The 27,106-nt window shown below is 39.2% G+C and overlaps 1 protein-coding gene across 6 annotated transcripts in view; it reads right to left on the bottom strand.

Annotated features, from left to right (window-relative positions):
- The window catches only part of MANBA (mannosidase beta), a 58,178-nt gene that overhangs the window by 13,644 nt on the left and 17,428 nt on the right, over window positions 1-27,106 (bottom strand). For all 6 annotated transcript variants that reach the window (XM_071555935.1, XM_071555934.1, XM_071555930.1 and 3 more), the window contains exons 7-16: window positions 25,076-25,186; window positions 19,984-20,135; window positions 18,964-19,081; window positions 16,990-17,076; window positions 16,568-16,735; window positions 13,741-13,959; window positions 12,341-12,505; window positions 10,710-10,854; window positions 3,548-3,690; window positions 1,529-1,786 (exon numbers count right to left, since the gene is read on the bottom strand). In XM_071555935.1, the coding sequence (XP_071412036.1) occupies window positions 1,529-1,786; window positions 3,548-3,690; window positions 10,710-10,854; window positions 12,341-12,505; window positions 13,741-13,959; window positions 16,568-16,735; window positions 16,990-17,076; window positions 18,964-19,081; window positions 19,984-20,135; window positions 25,076-25,186 (1,566 nt within the window). The remainder of the gene's footprint in view (window positions 1-1,528; window positions 1,787-3,547; window positions 3,691-10,709; window positions 10,855-12,340; window positions 12,506-13,740; window positions 13,960-16,567; window positions 16,736-16,989; window positions 17,077-18,963; window positions 19,082-19,983; window positions 20,136-25,075; window positions 25,187-27,106) is intronic.

Below are 27,106 nucleotides of genomic sequence, written 5' to 3' on the forward strand. Positions count from 1 at the left end.
AGGACTTCACTGGCACTGTCCAAGCTCGCTCGGCCGTGGCAGATGAGCCTCAGGACTGAAACGGTGGGGCCAGTTCTGCGCACGCTGAGCCTCACCTAAAAATCCACTGCGCAGGCTGGAAGGGCACACCCACGTGGGGAGAGCCCTTCCCAAATCTTCTGAGCCACACACACACACATAAACAGTAGCTCTTGGATTAGCAGTGTATTTGAAAGTCTAGTGAGTTTATTAGTAACTATGTATAGAAGCACCAGCTTCTTGCAAAACAGAGTAATTTTTTTAATCATAGCTGCATACTTTCTTAAAATGACCACTTTGCATTTATCCTTGCTAGCTGTCATCAGCTAGAATTGCAAAGACAACACAGCTATGGGATAAAGGAGTGAAATTTCCCAACGATGCTATAGTCACAGAACTTTTATTATTGATGATGTCACTTACCAAAAAAAAAAACCCAAAAACCAAACAAACAACTAGCATGACTCAGACTCCAGATTGTGGCACCAGATGAAAAAAAAATAAAACAGGCTGTTTTTTAACTTTGTATACACAGGAGGCAGACTGTGCTGCCATGAAAGAGATAAGAGGGAGAAATCTGGCCCGTTTTCTTTATGTAAAGCAATTTTGCCAGTCCAGTTTCAAAGAGATTATAGACCTCTATTTTCCCCTTGTTTAGTTTAGCCCCAAAGAGCAAAGCTGCAGTTTGAAAGCCAAATGTGAGAACGCACAAGCCCCTATCTTGCCAATTTGATGGTTAAGAATTTTGCAGTAAGATGTACATGCTGAGAAGTGAAGCTTAATGAAATGTGCATATGCACACACAGATGACAAGCGTGCTCCCTCTATGTACAGCAAGCTTGTAAGGAGCAGAAGAAAGCCAGGGAAAAGCAGCAAATCAACAAAATGTTACACAACACTCATGATTTTTGTGCCTGTTCAGAAGACTGACACACTTACCAGCTATTAAGAAATAATCACTACTTAGCAAATCAGAACCCTTTCTGGAGGATTTGAAAGAGGAGGAAAGAAGCATGGAATATTGCATGTTAGCAATGGTACACTGATCTGAGAGCCTGAGCACTTCCAGAAGAAATACTAGCACTTCAAAAGGAAACAGAGGAAATATAATGCACCCTATACTCAACTGAACTAGGATCACCCAATATTTCCATTACTCTGCAAGCCAAAACATTTGTCATCATACTTTTTGCTATCTAGGGATAAAAAAAAGGAAAAGAGCAATGCTGCAGCAATCAGGTGAAAGACAGTATAAAAGATGAGACTTCATTATTTGAAAGGCAAAAAACATACATGAAGACAAACAAATAAACAAAAAACCAGTCTTATTTAGATATTCATATAGTAAGACAGGGAAAAAATTGATTTTGAACTCAACATGGGAGCTAGAGTAGCAACAACTAAGGACAAAGAACACTCAGTGGAATCAGAGCCTGCATAGCAGGCGAACCACTCAAAACAGTAAGATTAGCAAAAACAAATACAGTAATTTAGCATGATTGATGCTTACACTAAGCTGGGTCTTCTCTAATCCTACAGCATCCTTTAGTGATGACAGGAAGAAATGGTTTGTAGGACTCCAGAGGCCCTCTTTTCCCACAAGACAGAAAGTAATAACACAGCTTTTCCTGGTACAATTTCTGCATCTTTCCAGAATGTCACTTATGGACTCCTTGTAGATGGGGACAGCACTCTGTGCTTTAACAGTCACACCTTCTTTGGCAAGGCTGCATACTGGTTCCAAAGAACTCCAGGCATGCACAACGACCTATCAAGCACATTGAGAGAGCACAATGCTTAGAAGAAAAGCTACATCTTGAAAACAATGCAGCATCCTGGGTTTCAGATTGTTCATTGCAACAGATGTTTTTCCTGACAGCGCCAGCTGATTTCACCTATCAAGAAATTCCATAAGGATTTAAACAATAAATATGGCATCATAATAAGTAGTTCATTCTAAAAACAGTAAGTCCATTTCAAACAGTCTGGAGCTGCTGTTGTTCTTGATCTGCAAGACTTTTTGTTTTCTCCAGGCTACTCAAGAGGAGGGGATTGCCAGTTCCTGCCAAGGGAGTGCTGGGATATGGAATTAGTGAGTGACTAATTTGTTGACTCTTTCCTCCTCTCCTTGATTAAAAAAAGTCAAGCAAAGGATTTTCTTAAGATTGCTCAGTGTTATCTGATGTAACCCAACCAGGTAAGTCAGAGTTTCTGCATAATCACCTTTTAACAGAAGAAAGCTGCATCATCTTAAAAGGGATTATGGAAGTTACATTAATACAGCAAAATACATTCCCAGACACCATGCAGGCATTAAGAACATACCTTTAAAAAAGGCATAAATTGGAAGATAAGCACATAATAAGAATTACAACATTCTATTTATTTCATAAATTTTTGGTTACGTTTTACCTTAACAGGATCTGCAGTCAGAAATAGAACTTAACTCCTTTCAAAAGTTAAGTTCCAAATTTTCTTGAAGTGCTAAATACAATATTCATCAAAACTACCCTATTGCCAACACTTCTCTGATGTTATCAGAAAATCTGAATATAAATCTCTTAGAATAACTCAGACCAGAAAGAAACAATTTCAATACGCACAGTCCTGCTCCAAGAACTGACTGTCCAGAAACTGCAACCACTTTCTGTACCATATTACTACATATAAGCAACCTTATAAATCCAAAAATTCATGGAAGTCCACCAAGCAGAGCAGTGAACTAGGAATTGACATACTCATACTACTAGTTCCAAAATATCTAGTTATTTCAGGTCTGTTTTTCCATCCTTACCAGAATTTTCATACGGGACCCACTCTGTGTCAGGAGTTTCAGGAGTTACATCTCATAGTGCAAAACAGTCCCTAAATTCATTTGGGATATGGTTGCCATATGATTAACAGCAACAAAACGTAACAAGTTGAAAAGGAAGACTGTTGTTGTTTACGAGACAACTCAGCAGCCCAAATACCATCTAAAAAATTCTATCAGTTTCTATAGCATTGTCAGAACATAACAGACAATCAATTGAAAAATTATGACATTGCATAAGTCACCTTGCAAATAAAGTATACCTCGACGTTCTATTAATATTTCAGAAAACAATCCAGTCCTTTTCCCAAAGTGGTATAGTTTGAGTACTGGTAAGCAATGGTAAAATTCCTTTCACCCCAACTACTTCAGTCAGTTAAGCTAGTTCTAACACCCAGGTAACAGTTTTGGTAAGTAGTGGGGTACCATTTTTCACATTTTGTTCTATTTAACCATCAACCCCTTTAAGATTTCAACAGAATAGTTAATTTCAGGCTTATACCCACAGGCTATAGCAAAGCAATTAATTCCTTCTCCTGTGAAGCAGTACACACTACTACAATAAAGGATACTGTTGCCCCTAAGAAGATTAAAGACTTGAGTCACACTTCACTGTGCTTGAACATGGCTTGAAGCTTATCTAGACAAAGATGGGCTCATTTCAGCTTCTCACATTTTTGCAGGAGGCACAGAAGAGTGGTGAGACATATCACTTACCCTCAAAGTCAGCTTCTGGTCCACATGAAGATCTGAGACACCATAAATGTACAACACACCTTGGTCTTCATAGGCCACAGGCAGCAGTGGTGCAAAGAAGTTCTGGGCAAAATAATGGAGCAGTTTCCACTTACCACCATACTCTGAAAAGGGTTAAAAAGAAGTAAGATTCAAACTGAATCCAATATTGTCTTGGCACACAATCTCTTCCTGTGCTTTCTGGTCCTGCTATGACAATACAACATCCCCCTCCACCCTTTTTCATCTTTATCAAGTGTAAAGAATGACTGAAGGTAGTCTTGCTTCCTTCCACTCAAGGCTCTGCTCTGAAAAAGATTTGATGCTCTTTCAAGCTTTACTTTGAACTTCCCCAATAGGTTACATTATCTCCCTCTTGGTCATGTTATTGCTGCACTGTCATTCAGCTAAATGAAGCCTTAAACACAAGTGACAAACAGACACTGCCTATCACACATTAAGCAAGCAGCTAGAGCATTGACATTGTCCAGAATCCAGACAAACACACTGGCATTGACGGCATGGCCACAAACTACTGCTACTATAAAAAGAGACACCAGAATCTGACTTTTGGTGCTATACAAAACACTCTCTTCCCCTTTTTGAGTCCCCTTCTTTCTTAGAGAAACATCAATAGCAACAAAGACAAAAAACAAGTTCTCAAGGGCAACCCTGAGACTGGCAAAATGAATTTGTCAAGATCCAGAGACAACACTTAGTTCATGGGAGTTACTATCGCTGACAGACACATGCCAATCAGTTTGCATTGCCTCTTTAATGAGATGTACCTCATTACTTTTAATACTTTAGAAATCTGCCATTACAGTGGAAAAGCCATCAAACATCGTGTCCTCTCCAAAATAAAGCAATTTTGCCAGATGTGACAGTGCCACATAATCATTTTGAAAGAAAAGCTGCTTCCATTTCTTCCTCTATTAACTTTCCATCTAGCACCCACTGTCAACATTTTCAGTCTGTCTTTGCTCAACCATTATCTGTCATTGAAACAGCACTAAAAGAAGCAGCAAGTCAGCTGCACCATCTCATAACGAAAAAAAGTTAGATACTGGTTTCATTCTTGTTTCTGGCATTTTGTTTTATACAACAAGTTTAAAGCCCACAGATGCTGAAAAATATTTTCAGTAATATGCTTTTGTTGTAACTCATTACCCCTCTGTGTTTTGGTGCTTGTACAAAGCTCTCAGCACTTTCAAACATCTAATTAAAGATTTCATCCAGAGTGATGTAGTCTTTAAAGGGTGTGTTTGTGCCAGGCTGACCTGAATATGCTCTGCCTGCATCCCATGTAAGACAAAGATGAACTGTGTGGAGAACAAATTGCATTAGCTTCAGGTTAGCACCTTACATGTCACCTTGTTGTCAGCAAGTTCCCAACCAGCTGGCTTAAAGAACAGACAGGAAAAGCTCAAATCTGCATGGAAAACCCAGACAAGATTCAACTGTGCTGTGAGATCAGCCTGTTGCCAGAAAAACCACCACTGGCATTCAAATTAACAGCACTGAAGTAAATCAGAGAGAAAAGTCTGAAGGAAAACTTCAGGAGAGGCTGTCGAGCTTCTTCAAAACACAGTCTGTTGATAAAGGATGAACATACTCAGTGTATCAGTGCTGCTCAGTACACAGAACTTCAGAACCATTTGTGTTGCAAAAGACCTCTATGATCATCAAGTTCAACTGTTTACCTGCCAAGTGCATCACTAAACCATGTCCCTAAGTGTCACATCTATGCATCTTGTAAATACCTCCAGGGATGGTGATTTCACCACTTCCCTGGGCAGCCTTGGCAATGCTTTCAGTGAAGAAATTCTTCCTAAGATCCAATTTAAACCTCCCCTGGCACAACTTGAGGCCACTGCCTCTTGTCCTGTCACTTGTTACTTCCAAGAAGAGTCTGAACCCCACCTGGCTACAGACTCCTTTTAGGTAGTAGAAAGCCATAAGATCTCCCCTGAGCTTCCTTTTCTCCAGGTTAAACATCCCCAGCTTCCTCAGCTGCTCCCCATCAGACTTGTGCTCCAGACTCTTCCCCAGCTCCACTGGCCTTCTCTGGACTCTCCTCAGCACCTCTTTCCTGCAGTGAGGGGCCCAGAACTGAACACAGAATTAGAGGTGTGGCCTCCCCAGTGCCAAGTAGAGAGAGACAGTCACTGCCCTGGTTCTGCTGGCCACACTACTTCTGATGCCACTGGCCTTGCCCACCTGGGCACTCTGCTGGCTCATGTTCAGCCTCAAGTTGACCACCACCCCTGTCTTTTTCTTCCAGGCAGCTTTCCAGCCACTCTGCCCCCAGCCTGTAGCCCTGCATGGAGTGGTTGTAACTCAAGTGCAGGACCTGGTGCTCCACCTTCTTGAACATCACACAACTGGCCTCGGCCCACTGATCCAGCCTTTCCAGATCCCTCTGCACAGCCTTCCTACCACTGCCACCCAACTTGGCACTTACAAACTGAGGGTGGACTCAATCCCCTTGTTCAGATCATTGATAAAGGTGTTACCCAGGACTGGCCCCAACAGTGAGCCCCGTGGAACGCACCAGTGACCGGCTGCCAGCTGGATGTCACTCCATTCACCACCACTCTCTGTGCCCAGCCATCCAGCCAGTTTGCTTTTGCAGTGAACAGTGCACCCACCCGTACCACAAGCAGCCACCTTCTCCAGGAGAGTGCTGGGGAAATGGTGTTAAAGTGTAGGCAGACAACATCCACAGTCTTTCCCTCACCCACCAATCGGGTCACCTTGTCATAGAAGATCAGACTGGTCAAGCAGGACCTGCCTGTGCTGGCTGGGCCTGATGCCCTGGTGATAAGAATGAAGTCATGTTCAGGCATTCCAAGGAAAATTCACAACCAAAACCACTGGTGGCTTAAAGAACAAATCTGCCAACAGGAAGCACTAGAAAATTACTCTTCAGGGCCATTACACTTGAGAGGTTTGGACTGGGGATGGATTATCTGAAACAGAGTAAACTGTAGGGCAGTCTCTGATCTAAAAAAATAAAAGCAATGGGTCTCATATGAGAAATGGGTAGGGAGGTCCTGGGAGGGTTGAAATCTCTGAAGGTCTCAGGACTGCTATAGGACCCTCAGGAATTTCAATTGTTAATGCAATAGATGGTGCTCACTGCAGACCCCAGAGAGGCCACCAGAGTTCAGACAAGTTATCCAGCATGGGCTGTGCTTTCAGTGCCTGTTGACTTGAATTTTTTTCCTGAGCTTAATTTACAGGAAAAAAAAAATCTAGGCTTCAACTGTTCCATTTATGTAAATCAATAATGCAATTGATGTAGACAGTTTCTGTTACTTGGTGTAATATAAAATCTTGTTTCTCTTTAAATGGACCCTTCTCTCAATCTCTGCTGTGCCTTGACTTCCCACTGGATTACACAGCCCCACTCTCCTGGTTACTGGAGGGAAAGAGAGGTTTGCTATCAAAGGTTTGCAGCAGATACAGAGATCCTTGAGAACCCTGTACAGAGGAGGAAACAACTCTCAGTAAATATGGCATTACACTTCCACAGGGAAACAAAAACAAACAGAAACCTCAACCAACATACAAAAATAAAGAAATCACACACTGTACCATTTCCAAACTCATTCTATTACTACTACAGCTATTGTTTTGGAATGTTTGAAAACACCACTAGTCTGCAGATCCGCTTTTTAAGGTTGATATTTCCCTTTCCAAAAAACCTAGAGCCATTCTAAAGAACCAAAGTTCAATTGTTGTAGCAGTTTCACACAGGAAGTGTCTTCCAAAGAAAACTTTTTCAGCAACAGGATCTTGAGAATACAATTGTCAAAGTAAAACTTCAGATAGCATAGGAAACTGAGGCTCGCTAATAAAATAACCCCACTTTCTTCAGGTCATCTGTGGTCTTGATTTCTGTAAGATCAGAGCCATGTTTCTTTATTTAAAACCAGGCAAGTTGCCTATAAATACCCTCACCCATCCCAAAAATGGATGCAAGAAATCTGAAGATCAGGTAGCTATCGTGAGAAACCTCTGGGCTTAAACTTTCCCGTTACAGTCATGTGTGCCCAAAGGCAAGTGTCAGAAGTTATTTAAAACAGCCCTAGGGCAGTTTTCTCCTCCTCTCACCACATTTAAATAAATTCTTAAAGAAATCCAAGTTCCCCAATTTTTTCCTGGTAATAACACAGGGTTGCACTTTCTGTGGTATCAAATTTCAGACCGGAAAACTAAAATTAGGTTTGTAATGAGACCCCAGTACCCTTTTTTCTGACTCTTCCCTGAAGCTTCTACACTGATAGCAGGAGTGAAAACAAACAGTTCTCCCTGAAAAGATTTTAAATTAATCACTTCACACCATCAAATGCAACCCGAGAAACGTGCTGATAGTTCTTTATTCACCCCAGTCTCATGAATTCAAATCAATTATTCTCCATAATAGCCTGTACCAGGGCTCACCAGGGGCTCTAAATATTGAACCTGCAATAAAATGCAGTTATCTGTTCAAGAGAACCTCGTGACAACTGAGTTGGGTACCTCAAGGTTACACTTGTGTTGGAGTGAGATAAATTACCCTGTGTATCACAGCACTCTTCACCAAAACATACTGCACAGATGCTAAAGCATTCAACGTGGCACAACCAGCTCCACAACTAAGTGCTAACAGTCAAAACTCAGTTGTGATAAAAGCTGTTTAGCTCTGATCTGAAGGTAGACACAGTATGACAGGGCTGGTGTGCTGTGTTTTCATTCAATCCCAAGCAAACATCTTAAAGGTAAAAATTAAAGGATAAACATTTGCTACCTTCTTCCCTCCCCACTTCATGAGGAAACATTTCTGCTTTGTAGGGGAAATTATGTAAGTCCCTCCACAGCTCTCTGTGAAGTAAGAGATTTAAATAAAAGCACTCACTGGTGATACTACTGTGCCATCTCACAAGATGCAGAAATGTGTTTTTGAAGTGCAAATAAAACTAATTTCTCTGAAGTTTTGCATAATTTCAGCCATTAGCATTTCAAAATCCCTCCACCACACTGCCTAATTAAATGAATATTAAACTTTTCCTCATTTCACTGAGGGAATAGAACAAAACAAAGGGACAGCTGTATCTCTGCTGAGCTTCTTTTCTCTAAAGCAATTCCAACAACATATGAATAATTCAAGTATCTGATGTATTTTCTACAGTGATGTCAGCTCTGTACTTAATAAGACATTTATGGTCTCCAGGATCTCCTCATCTATCAATACACCTGCCTTTACAAAGAGACATTTTTCTAAGCACCTTTTTCTCTTGAGGCACTTAAAGCCTGAGAGCATCACCCATTGCTAGAATCATAAAAATGAACACTGGGATATTGCACTTGCTAACCCAAGCCTAGAAAGTCACGAAAAATGAGCATTATAGCTGGACCACTGCTTTAACATTTAAATAAATAAGCCTGTTTCTTCCACTACTTTGTTTTCTTTCGTCATTGTACTTACTTTGCTTGAACTAATTAATAGATAAATAAATAACCAAAAATGGAGAGGGACAACTATCTTCCAGAGAAAGAGGGGAAGGATGGGGTGCTATTTTTTTTTTCCAAGCAAGGCCAAATGGCTTTTTAAGGACAGATCGAGAGCTTCACACTCTAAGCTTTTTCGATTTCACTCTTTGTTCTTCACCCTCATGAAGTGCTTAAACCAAGATTTTCAAAACCAGAATATGTAAGAAATACCTAAAATTGAATCTACCCAAGCCCTATACAGCTGCCATAGAACAGTTCTCTGTTTCAAAATGACTTCTAGGCAAAATGGAACATGAAACACAGCCCCTTCCCTCATACCACACATTCCTCATTCCTCCCCTATTTCTTACTGCCTGAGTGACTTATCTCTTTATATGTCTGATTACCCCATTTTTGTGTTCTAAAAAGAAAAAAATGTATAATATATACAGAGATACCATGTGTGCCATAGCATATTAACAGAATAATTTAGTCACAAAGAGTGATTCACCTCATCTGACATGAAGTTAGACACCAAATCCCAGCCAGTCACCTCCTATAAAGAGCTTCTCAGAGGCTATGCTGGGTGAGAGGTATCATATGAAGTTCTATGAAAATCAAATTCAGCACAGAGAAGAGAATGCATCCGTTATTAGACAGCTAAGGACACAATGAATCACATTTGGAGATAACCACTTCTGCCCCAGCTGGCTACAGAACCAATCTAGATGCCCAGCCTTTACACTGTAAATCCCATCCCGCTCAGGACAGGATCACAGTTCTGTTGGTTTTTTGACAGTGCACTGTTGCCAACTCAAGCAAGGAGTTTTGATCATTTTACCATGGGGGGCAGAGAGACAAAATCAACCAAATTTGCTGAGATTATAGAAAGTACAACTATACCCGGATGCCCCTCCTTGCCCTCTTATCCAATTACCTCCCTCTCTGTCCATTCTCATGCAGAGTGGCTGGGTGCATACATGCATCTGTACAGCCGAAACAATAAATATCATCAAGATTTTCCCTTTTGGAACCAGAATTTATTAGAAGTCTCCAGTTTTTAAATAATTGATCTTTCTAATTTTAAAATAATTAAGTTTGCAAAAAATGCAAATATTTTTTTCTGGAGAAACCTGAAGATAAATTACACACAGTTTTAGGAGGATCCACCTCTACATTAGAAAAGGAATGGTAGCTGGACGTTCACTTCCCAGGGGGATTGTGTTCTCAATCTTAACCATCACTTCTTCCTAACAGGCAGCTTTGCCTGGCTTCAAGGATATTATTTCCTTGGGAGAAACATGAATACTGCTTACAACAAAAATAGGTATTTTTAAGAAATTAAGAGTTATGTAAAATCTTAACTTCTCCAAACTAAACCTTGCTAAAAGAAGTGTAAGGATTGGTGGCTGCTAAATCTGAACTTAAGCTGCAAAACATTTTTTTGTTCTTTACTCTCTTTCACTTTCACAGACTATTAGGATGATCCCAAAAAAAACATTTTTCTGGACAGCATTTCTAAAGGATAGACAGAAATATGTTCAAAGTTCGTAAAGTTGTCCAAGAGACAGAGCAGAGCTGTAGTTCTTATTCTGACACTTCCAGATGAGGACAACAAAACAAGACTGGCAGCTGGCGCTTTTTGCCAGACTGTCACAAAACTTACCCAAGGAAGCCCATGAAGGTGCCTGCCAAATGTCATTGAGTTGCCAGTACAGCGCTCCCATTGTATGTCCTTCTCCTTTGACTATTTCACTTTGACTGACACGATAGAACTCAGTTTCTGTCTTTGTACACTGAGCCTGCATGACCTTGGTCAACAAACAGATAGAAAAATATTTTTGGCATATTGTATTTTACTTTCTTTCAAAATGTGTGAATATATTAATATACAACACAGACTTCATGGCAGCACATGGCTTTAAACCCCCCAGAGCTGCAAAATGATGTGATGCTGCACTATCTCCAGTACACATTCCCTTGATGTCTAAACCCCTATGATTTGAACTTACAACACATGTTCCCACTGTACAGTCAAATATCTGCACCGAAAGAGCAACCTTTCCTCATCTGCACTGCCACTTCTTTTGTCCTTCCCCACGTCATCTAAAAAACACTTTTCAAAAGTTTTTATTGGCCAAGTTCTCCACAGATGCCAAACAGCCTGTTATGTTCTTCACAAAGTACATTACTAGCCTGTGGAAGTACTACTAGAAATTCTTAAAATAAAGTTAAAAATATTTTAGACAGCTCACAAGGTAAAGATATCAGTACTAGTTAACCACTAGAGGCAAGTTTACTCTCTTTATCCTTTTTGCTATCCTTATTTTGGTATTCTTCAATTGTTTAACCTGTTAATAAGGTCCTGACAGACTTAACCCTGCAGAAACTCTCACAGCTTTTTGAGTCAGAACCTCACTGTGCAACTTTTAATCCTATTTCAGTTCCACAGCATCATCTATCCTTATTCTCTTTTCAAGAGTGTCTAAAATTCTCAAGTTATTTGGTTTTTCTATAAAACTTGCTGACAGCACTCTCAAACATAAAAACCTTAGTATGCAGTTATTTCTATCAAGAGTGTTTCTGAAATTCCTGAAACACAAGAAAAATTAACAGCACTTTAAACTTGCCTAATAGCATCAAAAAGTTACTTAACATCTTTTAGAATGTGCATAGAAATCACAAATGAAAAAAGAAGCATGAGGTAAACCTACTGTGGATGAAGAGCAAAATATAGCATCTTGATTTGGAAAAAAACCCAAAATATATTCTCTAAAATATCAATATCTGAGTCCATAACAAAATAAAAGCTACTAATAATCTAATTCATAGAGAACTACATTCTCTAGAAAAAAATCTTCTTTCAAAAGCATGTGTGTTCCATGTGGCAAAAATCAAAAGCCCCGAACCTACAGAGGCCACATGAAGCGCAAAGCACAACCACCCTGGAACAAGAAGTAACATGGAGCACTGGGAATAACCTCATACCATGGAAGGCCAGCCCTGCATCCTCCACCAGCTTCACCAGTAAGCCCAGCTGGGGACAGGGACCAGACTTCCCCCCAGCTGAGCCAGTTTCTGGGTAATTCCCTGAGAAGTATTCCAGCCCTTCTATGATAATAACAGGAGTTTCTCTCCAACACATGAGAAATAAGCTAATTTCCAAATTAAAGTGGAGTCTCTAATGCTTCAGTCTAGAAACCTTCTGTATGACAGAACAGGCCCAACTCTTAACTGCTGACAGAATGTAATGGAACAAGTACTGGCAGCTACTTATATAGAAGCCATCACTGTTACCTGAGTGAGGTAAATTGTATCTTTGAACTTCTTTACAGGATCTGTGCTCTGGGGAAGCTTGAAATGATACCCAACTTCTTGAAGCATCTGAACATTGCCACTGTCATGGTGTTGCCGATGGAGAGAAAAGTTGCTTATGTAGGACCAGTCCTCAGCAGAAGAAACCTTTTAAACCCCACAAAAACAAGGTATCAGAATGAAAAGGTAAAATGTACATTAAATGATGGTGAGGATATCAAGGAAAGGGTACCAATTAGAGCCTGCGAACATCATGCAAAACCTTTAAATTGATAGCAGATTTCTATAGTGCCTCATCAGCCTTGCAAGGATTTTGAATCAGTAACACCCTTTGCTTACACTCCTTGTACAAACAGATGAAAACAGACATTACTGCTGAAGCCAGAAAAGCAATTTTTGGCTCAATGGCATTTAACTGTTTTCCCTAAGGTTTGGTTTGGCCAAGGATCTCCGAGTTTAACCTACATTCACAGTAAATCAGAAACACCCCAGACTAACGTGGAAGAATGTACTCTAGTCAAGCACATTTAGGCATAAAAGTTACAGAAGTTAGAATGGCTATAAACCTAATAATGAGCATATACATTTTCAAAACTGGCCTCTGAAAACATGATCACAAATCAGCTCTTTACAACTAAGGACAACGATACAGCATAATTCATACAGTTATTACAGCCAAGTTTTCATTGTAATTACAATTTCTACAAAATCTTTTTATTGAAATTTCTTCCTTTTCAGGCTGGATTGAATAATCTTCATTGTTATTAATATGGATAAATGTTCTGATTATGCCTCAGACAACACACTTTGTCCAACAAATTTAAAAGAACACTCTGAACTCCTTTTACATAAGTATTAACATGATACTCATCTCTCCCTCAACAAATGGACAAACAGCATGATATGTCTCTGCTCCAACTGGATAAATAACATAGAATATATAGTATCTAAATTCAACAGGAGACAAAACCAAATCCTCTTAATATGCAATACATTAAGAAGCAAATTACTGAAGTGAAAGAAATTGTTAAAATTTACAAAAAGCAAAACATTTTAAAATCCATCACAATTCAGCTTTTGTCAAGTTACCTCTCTTTCTTAATGAACACATGTCCTTAGACACCGCAAGAGGAAACAGATGCTAGGCAATCATTACTAAGCTACGCACTGAGTAAAAGTTCTATTAAGACTAACAGTCTCATAATAGTCTCTCATCTAAACTAGGTTCCTTTTGCAACATCCAGGTAAGTACATTGAACACTGAGGATGCAAACAGTACAGTTCCATCCCCTTCCTCCACGTTAGCACACACTTCCATCCCACTCACTGCCCTCACTAAATGAGAGCGGAAGAGACAGTAAGGTGTGAAAGCCCAGCCTTACCTTTTCTATTGTACTGAAGGAAGGCCAGGATTGAAATCCATATTCTGAAGCAAAACGAGTTTTGGGATACACTGTCCAGTTCCAGCAGTCACTGTTGTAGTCATAAAAGTGAGTGTCACCATAATGGGTATCATAAGGATCCCGAGAGATCCATCCTTCTTTAACTGACTCCAAGCCATTGGTGGGACTGGATGCAATAAAAGGACGACTCCTATCCTCCTGGGATATTAAAAACAAAACAAAACAAAACCACAACACCCTCACAAAGTGATTGGCTTTTATTATCTATATACACAGTCACATTTTGAAAAGGCGGGGTGGGGAGGGGGAAGTGCAGGCAGAACATACCTTTTCCAAACTTCTGAGTCACCACCTAGGAAACATTCCCTTTTATGCCCTAACATTCATCATCTTTAGTTGCTTAATTAGCTTCTTACTTATGTTCTTGGAGGACAGCTGGGTATGATATTGCTTGCTCTGCTGTTCTGAGGGATTCTCTCCTCACATCAAGAGATTTTCTATCTTTATATGCCTCTAAATTATTAATGAAGGCTATTTAAAGTGTGCTTCGTGAAAAATAAACTCGAGGAACATTAATATTTGAGTACTGTGACTTCTTCCTGGAAAATGATTACTTTTGCAGTGTTTTTGCAGGAACAAGGCCATGATTTTCTCCCTTCTTATTAAACAGCCACCTAAATTAGTCCTAACAAATCCAAGGTGTTCTGCTTCTAATGCTGGGATGGTATCATTACAAGTTATTGTCATTTTAGCCAGCTCTGCATGTTAAGATAGATGGGACTACAAGAAGGGTTACATTTCAAACTGTTCAGAGTTGCCTTTATTTATAGCCTCAGTAGACTTACAGTACTAAATCTTTTAACAGCACCCTACAAAGTACTGAAGGAATCCTTTTGCAGGTACAATTCATTTAGCACCCTACTTGTAATGAGATAGAGGCCTGAGCTGGTTACCAGTCATGAATTACAGCAATTGGCTCCAACACAGCAATGCACTTAGACACGTGTTTCATTTTAAGAACTAGTTCTGTTCCTCCATCTTCTCTATTTTTCTTTTTATCATGAGTAATCAGTAATTAACTGGAACAATTTACTACAGGATATCCAGGATTCCCTGAAGTCTTTAGCTCAAGGTTAGAAGTCTTATCTAGTTATACAAGTCCAGTAGCATTAGTAGTTAGAGGGTTCCTCAGCCGATTAATACAGGACCTCAAGTTACTTCACTGTGTGGTTCCTCCTGGTGCTGAAAATAGTTTTCTATAGATTTAAAATAAAAGAGGGTCCATCTTGGATAGCAATGCTGCACAAGTGAACTCTAACCAAAACCCAGGATCAAGCCAGAACACCCCCCTTTGCTGCACATATACTGGCCATCCAACTCACATTGCTAATCACCAGAAATGCCACAACTTATCTTTACAAACAGCGCAATACAGAAATCTAGAAGCAATGTATTAAGCAGGAATATAAGACACCATTACCATTTAGAATGCAAACCCACCCTTTAAGAGCAGGATCCTTTTCAGCAGGTTCTTTCAAACCTGGCCTTGTTTTGTTGTTTCCTCATCTCTCACTTTTCCTGTAGAAAGACATTCTGAATTCTCAGAGTACAACTACACTGACAATGCCAGTAGTCTCCAATAACAAGCAACAATACTGCTGTCACTGAGTGCCTGTCTTAGCAAAATAAAACTTTAGGTCACAAGCCTCATAATGTTAAAAACATCTCATCCTGAAAAGGACAGAGATTAGACTAAAATTATCATACTCTGAAGTTGGTAAGATCTGCAAGATCAATAGAAGGGATTAAGTAAGTAGGAAAAGGCCACTAGAACTTTTAGGTACATAAAAACCTCATTCTCTTGTTGAAAGAGAAAGTTTTTTAACTGGACAAAATTCTTACAGCATTTTGTCTCTTAGCTGGGAGGAGAATTTAGAATACTCACCTGTAGTTCAAGAACTTAGTCAATCCTTATACAGTTATATGACATCAATCTGGGACTTTTCAATCAATTTCACTTTATATACACACAAAAAAGTTAGGTAAAAGTAGGTTCAATTAAATAATAAAGGAACAGCAATACTTCTAGGAGGGGAAATAAAACTACAAAAGCTGTGCAAGTACCAAATCACAGTAGACCTCTCAGATTCCAGGTATCTGTGGAATGCATGCTCACAGTATATCTCAAAGTGTTTTATTTTGCCTTCGTGTACTGCAGAATACCATTATTTTGTTTTTTCAAAAAACACACAATATAATGACTAGACAGCGTGAAGACAATGTTTAGCATCACTTTTGCTTAACCTGCTTAAGCCAAAAGCTTCAGTCAACCACTGGAAGAGCACACTGAAAAAACGAGACCTTTATGGATTTCAACTGGTATTAGAAGACCTGAGGGTTAATAGATGCTTTTTCCAGTATCCTTCAACAAAATCAGGATAAAGGAAACCTGATCATCTAGATTAATTAATTAATGGGCAAGTTGATTTTTGCCCACTGGAAGTGAAGGCATTTGTGGATGCATCAAAAATCAGAAGGAAAAAAGAAGCAAGATCCTCTGTATTTTCAGGTCTTCCCTTACATATCACAAAATGCTAAAGATGTAAGCAATTTTTTGGATTGTTTTACTCTGAGAAAAACCCTTAAGTTTAGAGAGTTGTTTAGAAGAGCTTGGGAAAGGCAATTTCTCAAGAACATGCTGGTTTTAATTTCTCAAAAGAAATTTTAAAAAAGGATAAAAAAGGAAATCCCAACTTAAAACCATTTGCCAAGGCATATGCCCCTACAGTTTCTTGAGATCACTTACACTAAGAACTATTTCTCGTATGTTCTTCACATAAAGCATCAAGTAGTCTCTGATATAAACTTCTCTTTTGGAACTGGGTATGGAGAACCAGTTGCTTGAAATTGCTGCTTCATTTTCATTGTTACCACTCCACAGAATAATTGATGGATGAGATTTTAAACGCCGTACCTGAAATACAACTTAGTTTCAGGAGTTAAACAAAATTACTTATCTTAAAAATTAATTTTTTTTAAGATCACTTTATTACTACTTCAATTACAAGTCCACATGCATGTTACATACACTTAGCCTACTAGTGCCATTTTTTTAAAGGTACAGTAACAAATACTTCCAAAAAGCCACTTTTGGAAAGCTAATTTATACAGTTGGTCAATCAAAAAATAGGTAATGGGAAATATAATTTTGACGCATGGACAAAATACCTGATGAAGAACTTCTGCTCTTACAGATGCTAAATAACTCTGGTCTGCTGGATAAAGTGCACAGGCAAACATAAAATCCTGCCAAATCTACAGGGAAAAGGAAAGATTATAAAAAGTCCATTAGCAAATCATTTTACAGAATTGAAAAATATATTGTTATTAGGATGTATAACTTTGTTCAGATAGAAGTTATTTATCTGAAAATATTAAACTGAAATGTTTTATTTGTTATTCTTGGGAAGTACCACCAAAACAATTATGTCCCTCCATGGGGTTCACTATGTACATACCTCGCTGTTGTTATCCTCAATATCAGAGTTAAAAAATATTTACCCTTAGGAATCAGATCCTGACAGCCTACACTGAGGAGTGGATACTGCTCAGTAGGTGGAGGTTCAATGGAATAATTAGAAACATGAAGATGGGGCAATCTCCAGCTGAACAGAACAATTTTATATTTACTACTTTGCAAGTATAACACCAAATCCCCACGACTTAAGGAAAAGAGACAGTAATTCTTCTGACGTGGTACTGAGCACATTTAACAGATGTTAAAGTGTACTCATTAAGAAAACACCTCCACGCAAAATTATCTCAAACCAGCAGATCTTACACAGTCAGAGGGGCAGAAACAAACTAGATCCTCTAAAAATACAGTGATCTTTCTCTTCAAAGAATGATCAAGCAGATACCACTAGAGAACAACAAGCCTTTCAATTCAACAATGAATTCCATTTATACCTTGAAATCTGAATTACAAAAAAAGGGGAAGGGAAGAAGCTCAATGAGATGGGTAAGATTTCTTGCTTACCATGAAAACTGAAGATAGGGCACAAGACAGTGGGGGGTAATGGATTCATTAGTAACTATTATAATCCTAACTGTACACAAAAGCAAAGCTATTGCCAGAGAATCACTCATAATCCTTTAGTGCCTGACTGTATGGAGTCAAAGCTCTCTGTTGAAAGAAACCTTCTCTCACTGTTTCCCTCAGTGAGCTATCACAGGTTTTCCTTCAGCACGGTTTGACTCCCATGCACTTTTAAGCCTTTGCAAGACCATCAGAAGAAACACAACCAAAAACCTCCATCATCATCCCTCCCTTCCAGAATAAGGGTCTGACTTTCTGCATCTACTTGCTATTTTGGCTGCTAAGTAGGATCTGAATCTTGCATTGAACACTGCACAGGCACAGATCTACGTGGCCTACTTAAGGTGTCTAATGTCAAAAATGAAAGAACTGTAAGTCCTCAGAAGCTCTGAAAATCAGGACACTTATTCAGATGACTAAAATAGATGTAACTCCTTTTTTTTTCCAGGGTATGAATTCTGTTTCCCTGCTTTTTATGCTATAGAGCAAGACCAAACACACTTCCTGGAATTTTTTAATATCAGATGCAATTTGGATTTGGCCTTCATTCATCTAGTCACAATTTAACATGTCTCCAAGCTCCTATAATCAAAGGCACTCATCCAGGATTAGTGCTTGCAGCAGGTGTTAACCTTACTGCTACATTTATACTCAATTGTAGCTCGTTCAAAATGGCTATTTGGATTAGGCCTTCTATGTTTGATGTAGGTACAAATAGAAGTTTGAACCAAAAAAGATCCAAACCTTTTCAGCTATTTCTATAAAGGAGAAAATACTTTCAAAAGAAATAAAATCCATTTCCACAACTGAGAAAAACATGGCTACCTTCTATAGACGTCTGTAAAGTTTCCAAAATATCACTTCCAGAGTCAAGAGACAGAATTTCTAATCAGAAATCATTCAAATTAAAAAGAAATTTTAAAAACCCAAGCAACCAACAAACAGGTGGGTCTAACTTCTCAGTTTGACACTCTACAATACCCTTTGGAAAGATGGTTAGAACTCATGTATTAATTCTCTTACATTTTGTTCATTGAAAACAGATTTTCATTTACAAGTTCTTGTCAGTTTCTAAATAAGTGTTCTGTGTTTATTGTTTTTACCATTATTCCTATTTCATCACAAATATCGTAAAATTCATCTTGTTCATATACTCCTCCTCCCCAAACCCGAAGTGCATTCATGTTAGCATCTGCTGCAGACTTCAAAAGTAGCCTTAATCTGGAAAATACAAGTTTTGTGAAACTGTATCACTTAGGAGTTACTAAGGTTATACAAACAAAGAAACAGACACCCCTATAAAAAAACAAGCAAAACCACAAACAAACCCTAAATCATTAGCAGACAAACTAAGGCTTGTAACTGACAGAAAGTATCAAATTACTCTGGATTTTAAGCCTGCATGTCTGGACAGAGCTCTCATAAAGCAATTTTTTGTGCAGAAAAAGTTGCTTGTTCCTGCTAATCCTTACGAAATAAATGGAGTGACACATGTAAGTGCTTTTACAGAAGCATTGGCAGGGTCAGATTTAGAAATACTGTATTTTAATAATCGTATTGTTCTTTTCTTCTTAGATATTACTTGCTTTGTATGTCAGTCACTTGAATTCAGATTCTCTTTTAAACACAATCAGAAATGTATATTCTTTTTCTGAATCCACAATGCATAGTGAGAATAGTGGAAGGAGAGACTGAAGAGAATGAGACTGAATCTCATTTTAAGGTTTTCAGGCTCCAGACATTTTTCCTTACCTCACACTAGCAGCCTCTAAATTGCATGTGAATGCACACTGCAGCATGCTCTGCTGTCCTGGTTCCCCAGCTACCCAGAGCAAAGCTTAGCCAAGGTACAGGATAGTCCCATAAAAACACCCCAAAGGCCAGTAACCTATGAACTGCAATCACCTCTCCTTCAGTACTCACACTTACATGCCTTGAACATCTCTGAAATCTATTCATGTTAATTAAGCCCTAATTCTGAAGCCTCCAACCCACAACAATTAGTGTCCTACCTTGAAAGGAGCTGTACCCACTAAAGCCAACCTTCCATAAAGGGTGTATAGAGAATTGGGAGGATGAAAACACGATCCTTTCATGCTTAGAGAACATCAAATGTAGCTTACGTGTCATAGGTCACTCTGTCCTGGAAAGAATCTGCTGGAATCCAGTTCGAGCCCTTCAGAAAAATGGGTCGGCCATTGATTCTGAAGTAGAAACTCAGACCTGGTGAGCCAGGAATAGGCTCCTGAACAAGTTCTACTGTGCGAAAATAAGCCTGTGAAGACATGAAACTTAAAGTTGACAAAAATGAATTAAAACAAAATAAACAAAGAAAACCATTACAAAAAGGATTGAACTGAACACTAACAGATTAGAATTTGTCAAGGAGTCAAAAGACATGGTCTCATCTCTAAATTCCTGCTTGCTTAAAACACACTGTAACAGGACTAAAAAGAGTTCTTCCAATAAATCTGTTCACATTTTAAAGTTACCATCATATTAAGAGAAAGCAAGAGCAAACAAGTGTGCATGTGCATAAATGCATGTAAGAGACAGATGCAGGTTTGCCTACTGCAGAATTCAGTCAAAATTCCAGCTGACAACCAGTGAGAGGAATATTGTGGTTACACTAGACCTGAGACACCATTTAATCCGCAATTTTCTCTTCACAGAAGGATAATCCAGCAGCTCAGTTCTAAGTCCTGTCCCTAAATGCCTAGCTTCAGGTTCATCTAGTAAAACAAAATCTTATTCTTTTACTGCCCTCAAATGATACCTTTTGAGTAGGTGTAGCAATTAAAGAGAAAAAGATATGCATGCAAACACAACTGCCAGTTTGCAAGTGAAGGGCCCTCTGGCCTTCACACGCATCATGATCAGCAGTAAGGTTTGAAAGACCAGTTTAGCTAAATAACTACTAACTTTGTGTAGTATTAAAGACCATTTCAAATAAAAGCACATCTCAAGCAGAAGCCAAACTTTTACAGCTGCTATTTCAGCCTAATATATTACACTGTGTACTGCAGATGCTGAAACAAGAAAACATTCCTTTTTCCTGTTGCAGATGGAATAAGAGTTCTTAGGAATTCATTCCATGGTTTTACTGGGACTTTACTTCAGTCCAAGCAACAATGCTGCTCTAAGGGGTATCCTGATTGCACTGACATAACCAGTCAATTCTACAGCCATGAGAGAGCACTTAGTTCACTGCACTAATACTTAGCACTGTCCCCTTATTTGTACAGGTGTCTTTCCCACCTGCCATGGGGCAGATGCAGAGTAGCTGCCATGTTCACTCCTGCACACCTGCAGTGTCACAGAAAACAGCTTGTTCAGGGGGCCTTGAAACTTCTTTTTCACCTGCAACCTTGTTTCAGTCCAACTTATCCAAGGCAGAAAGAAAATTATTTTTCTTTCTTACACCTGTTCCTCATTTTCATAGGGAGATAACTGGGAAATTACAAAAAGTGGAGGAAAACTAATAGTACATTTCAGCCAACTCACACCAAGCAACAGGTTTGGGTCAGGAGGGCAGGAACCTGATGTTTTCTAGACAAGTCTCAAGATAGCAACCACTCCTTCCTCAGATGACTATTTGCTTTACCTTTTCAAAAGGTCAGCTTGTAAAGTACAGCCTGTTCTCTGTCACAAGCTGCAGTTGAGGCAAGTATCTATCAGTAAATCAGGCTAAAATTAACCTAGTTAAGTGCAAGTGATACATCTTTCCTTAAGACAAAATGTAATTCTTTATTTCACACATCAAACAAGGCTGGAGTTCAAAAGGGAAATGACTAATTCCCAGCTAGAGAAAAACTACAAAGTCAGACCACTGAGAGGACATTTCAGATTCCCTGCCCAAAACCTCTGTGCACATACATGTACTGAGGACATCGTGCCCTGCCATTTCTCTACTGCACACTGCATTGGTTGAATATAGACCAATATGACGAACTTAGCTTTAGGACAAGATCCTAAAATTTTGCAGACTTATTTTAACATAAGAAGCTGAATTAAAAAAAAACATTACCTTCCTCAGTGAATTCAGTTACTTGGAGAACAGCTCAATTTCCATTGTGAACCTTTTTTTAAGGCACAAAGTGGAATGGGATTCACAACTGAGGCTCCCATAGTATTTGGGATGTCCTCTTGATGAACATCATCAGGCAGGCTGGGACTGTCTCAGAATGTATTTGGAATAAAGTATTTATATTACTAACAGAAATAACATGATATCAGTTTATTCATGCTCAAGTGGAACTGGCCAAATCTGAGGCAATCTGAGAGGCTGACACACACAGCCATCACTGTCCATACAGCAGGAGCAAGAGAAAAAGCTCCTTAGCCTCAGCTCACATTCCCAAGCTTCCAAGTATCACCGCCTTTGTGTTCCCAACTCCACTGCTCCCCAGGGGCCCATCCGGCAACACAGCACATCCTCCTGTTCCTACAGCAACTTCCTTCTGCCTTGTGGGGTAAAGAAGGGTAAAAGGGGAGACAACTAACATCTGGCATGCTTAGTTACCTGCCTTTCTGGCTACCTAAACCTTGGCCACCTTGAAGTGTCTGACAGGGCTTGCTGTTGAGGACAGAACATTCCTCCCAGTCTTGGAGCACACAGAAGAGGCTCTCTAGTCACCAGGGAGCAATCAGCTGGTTCTGTGTATAATTAAGAAACAGATACTTGTCTTTTTAAGTCACAGACAAAGGCTTTGTAGACAGTTAAGCGACCTGTGGATCACATTTGGTATTCCCAGATTTAGCAGTAGGAAAAGTAATAAGGATGAGATGCCTAGAGCTAAAAAAAGATCACAGAACGTCCCAGTGACCTAACAAATTAGCGTGCAGCATTAAAGTGGTGTGAAAACCAAAAAGCCAAAAGGAAAGACTTCTGCAGGGCATGCTAAAAGGCCTCAGGGAAAAAAAGGATGTAGAGGGATGGAGGGAAAGACAGCTAGAGGCTGAGATCTCTCAAGTACTAAAACAGCCTTATGAAACAAAAAATCTCAGAGTACAGTGCTGAAGAAATAAGCATCCAGAAAGATGGAGAAACAGAAGTGAAAAGCAAACAAATGCCTCATGAGGCAATGAAAGAGGTAACAAATTCCTTGATGTAGGCATGGCAAGAAGAAAAGCAACTTATCAATAGCAAACAGGACTGGATAGACCCTCACCCAAGAAAACCAATTGCACTCTGAGATAATTTCTGACTACGATTTTATTTCACATAATCCTGAAAAACAAACTCTAAACCGAAATACTGAAATGGAAATCCAAACCCAAAACCAATCCCATCTTGGATGTTGGCTTTATTCTGTTCTGGTTTTCTGCTACTCTGAACAGGAATGAATAAGTACTTTCCTCAGGCAAAGAGGTTGCCAGCACAGCTGGCCAGAGCTCTGTAGAGCTTCTGGAAGTACATACTGGAAGGCCACCCAGAAATATTCCCAAAGGATTAGTAATGTTTTGAAGACTACTCTAACATGTCAGAAACCAGAGAATAGTTCAAGTTAAGAGTAGCCAAAACTGACATAACATCAAGCTGTGTACAATTCTCATCCTTTAGTCCAAAGTTCAGTAGATGCTCATAGGGAGACAAACCACGTGTTAAATATCTCACTACTTTTTTCCTTAAAAAATAAAGAGGGTAGGAGTGGGAAATAAATTTCACCTGAATAGAGTCAGAACTAGATGGACAACTGAACTGACAACAGAACAACTTTCAGGAACACTAATCCCTGATTGTATCTCCTGAACTACTCAAAGTTCTTATTAAGCCATATGAATGTTGCTATTTAGTCCTGCTGACATGAGAGAAAATTGTGCTAGAACATGAAAAAACTGCATACAGAGCCTTTTTCCACTCATACAGCTCTGGGTGGGGGGTGATGGTGTATATGTGCATCTGTCAGAATCCAAGGCAGAGATGCACAAAACACACAAAGCAAGACTAGACTTTACACTATAAAGCTATAAAGGCTGGTTAACTTAGAATGCCCACTATGTGATGCATTTGCTTTTTTTCCCTCTCTTTCCCCTTAAGGAGAAAAAAAGAAGAGGCTTCTGAGTACCTCTAGTAAACCATAAAGTTCCTATGATCATATGCCACAGAGCTCTATGAAATATTCTGCCACAACCACACAAATGGAACTGATTAGCTTTCCTACCATGGTGTATTTTTCACAGAGTAACAGCAGAATTTTCCTTTTTACAGGCTTTATAGCTGTATTTCCTACAACCAGTTTTTCCAAGCATAATATGCTGTGTTTACTTGGTGTGGGGCTTTTCAATTGTATCAAAATTAAATCACTAATACTAGCAAAGATTATTATGACTTTATAATCCAACTAAGGGCTAGTCCTAGAATAGGACTCCAGAAGCTACTGCTTTTTCATAAGGCTTTTTCACATGAACAAATGTTACAGCAAATAGCAGTTTTAGATGCCTGGTGACCAGATTAGTTTTAGTGAAGCAATACATATTAGAACCACCTCATAAATGCATAAATTTATTTGATTATTTCCACATGTGGATGGCATAAGGATCTCAGTCTAATGTCTATGGTTTTCCTTTTTAATGGACAATTGAAAATTATCTCTTCTAGGTTTCTTAGCCAAACCAAACAGATAAGTAAACAGACAGTATATTACAGGAACCACTGTGCAAATACCCCCCAATATTACCTTCATGGTCATATTTAAGTGTTGTCCCTTCTTAAACCTGAAGCACATCTATCATATTCTAATAAATTAATGTATGTTAAGCTTTTAGGAGTGTGTCTAATCCACAATTTCTAAAAAACTGAATAAACAAGAAAAATCTCAGTAATAAACCTCTGCGTAATCTAGAGAAATCTAAAGGGATTTTTCAGTGCATGATACAAAGCTAACAGCACAGTATGTTAAGTTTAGAAGTGTGGGGGTTTTTATAAGACAGAAAACTTAAGAAATAAACGTGCTCTTTTTGGAGGTTTCCAGCTAACTGTAAGCTGTCTTCCAGTCTGAATACAAGTAAAAGCATCCATACGAGCTAAGAATACCAGAAAACATGTAACATACACTGTGACATTAAAAAAATCTTCTTGATTCTCATTAGCACTTTCACATGCATTTTACAACTCCATAAAATATTTAAGAGCTCTAGATACCTGCTATGCAGACCATGTGTGTCCCACCAGTAACAGTGCAATGCCAGATGTAATTAAGCTGAAGGGCTCACCTTTGAAAATTTCTCAACCTTGTATCCTGCCTCCATGATAAAAGTTGTTTCCATGTTGTATCCAGTTTGCTTTCCATGTCCGTTTGGCCACCAAGCCTCTACTGCAGCAGTCTTGAACATACAAGAGAGAAAGTCAGAGCAACATGCATAAAGAGGCACAAAATGCACCTGGGGGCTCAGATGTCTTTGACTGAATTTCCACAAGTGTAATGAATTTTTGTGCTTCAGCTGTTACAAGCTAACGGATTTCTCCAGGTGCAGCTCTGAGGCGAAAATCATTTAAAGAGAGAAGTATGATTTCTTCCACTGAAGTCCAGGCTGCCACTTCACCTTGTGGACCACGAGCACACATACACATGCATACACATGCCCAGCTGTAGCACACTGACAGACTACTCCTCCAAACCCCAAATACCTGTGTCAGGAGCAGACATTGTTCACCAGGCTCTGTATCATACACCTCCCCCCCTAACCCTTTCAACTGTCATGTGCAACATTCCATATACAGTGGGGACACTTTTCAACTGTGACTTTGGTAATATGTGACCACATTGACTGCTTCGGTTATGTCAAGCTTTTAAACCAAATTCTAAGTTGCATTCTTTCTTTTTGGTGCTTACTGCTTTTTCTCTAAGCTTCCTAATCACATCATTAGTACTCCATAATTTTTACAAACACAAAATACTACCTCTAGGATGGCAGAATGATTCAGCTTTCTCATTTTTCTAATCATGGAGTAGCATTTATATCTTCATTCCAGCAGCCTGCTCTGCTGCTCATTCTGTTGTCAACATTTGTCAGTTGAATGCACAACACAAAAATTGTGGGAAGAAAGCAACAATGCATGCAACCAAACAATGGAGGGATCAGCACTGAATAGTCATGCAAGGAGTGCCTCGATCTTTTCAAATAAATTGGGGCCAGAGAGCAGCCCAAAAATATGGTTTGCTGTAGACATACTTGGACGCAATCCTGAATGTATCTACCAACATTTCAGCTTCCCTGATACAGAATTATCATAACTACTTCTGCAGAAGTACTAATGTCTGTGTTGCACAGATACAAATGGAAGCACAGAATCAGCGCGTGCCTCAACAACAAGGGAGTGTTCGCAGCTGCCTGGAACGACTGGAGTGTCTCATTGGCCACTGATGATGTCATCCCTATGCTCCCCATTAGCTGCTAAGCAAAATGCTGTCATGTTGGCAACACAGCACTTTGTGTGGCAACTGCAGGAAGACTGATACACATCTCGGGTGATACACACCACTCAAACACCTACTGACTCCACAACAAAATCTGAAATAAGCTCTCAACTAGAAAACAAATTTCTGGTTAGGTCTCAGTATTTAACGTGCACCACACAAGGCTGTGTGCAGTCTAAGGGCTCTGTTAGCCTCATCGACACATGAGAACACATGTCAGGGTTTCCCTAAAATCAGCTGATGTGAATTCATGCAGCAAAGCCTTTTGTGCACAAAGAATAATGAAACATTGCTGCTTCTGCTCTGAAGGAAGTGTTTCTTCACAAACTTGTAGTGGTACTGCATTAACAGATCTATTCGGCAGGGGGGGAGGGGGGGGGCAATTAAATACATTAAAAACATTTATGAAATTTCCCTTTGCACTGCCCACTTAATGTAATCCATTAAAAGGCTAGGCAGAGACTAATGGTTGTTTTAAATGTAAATGGGTATTTTTAGTTGTTCAGGTAACTTGTATATCAGATGACAACAGTAACAAAAATTGTATGTTTGTATGCTTTTGTGACATAGCAAAAAAAAGCACATAAATATGCAAGTCACTGAGTGTGTACTCTAGAACATAAACTGTGCTTGCCTTTTAACACATGCTTTCTCTCCACTCAAAAAACTGACAAGAGAACTCAAGAATACACACAGAATGCAGTCAAACTGGACAATCAAATGCAGAGTTACACAGGAATACAGAAAATCAGGAGAGCCAGGAAAACACAGAAAGATTTGAAGGCTGACTCTCAAAATTTATTAACTGCCAGAATGGTCAGAAGCC

The sequence above is a fragment of the Pithys albifrons genome, chromosome 5, assembly GCF_047495875.1.
Source record: "Pithys albifrons albifrons isolate INPA30051 chromosome 5, PitAlb_v1, whole genome shotgun sequence".
NCBI classification, from domain to species: domain Eukaryota; kingdom Metazoa; phylum Chordata; class Aves; order Passeriformes; family Thamnophilidae; genus Pithys; species Pithys albifrons.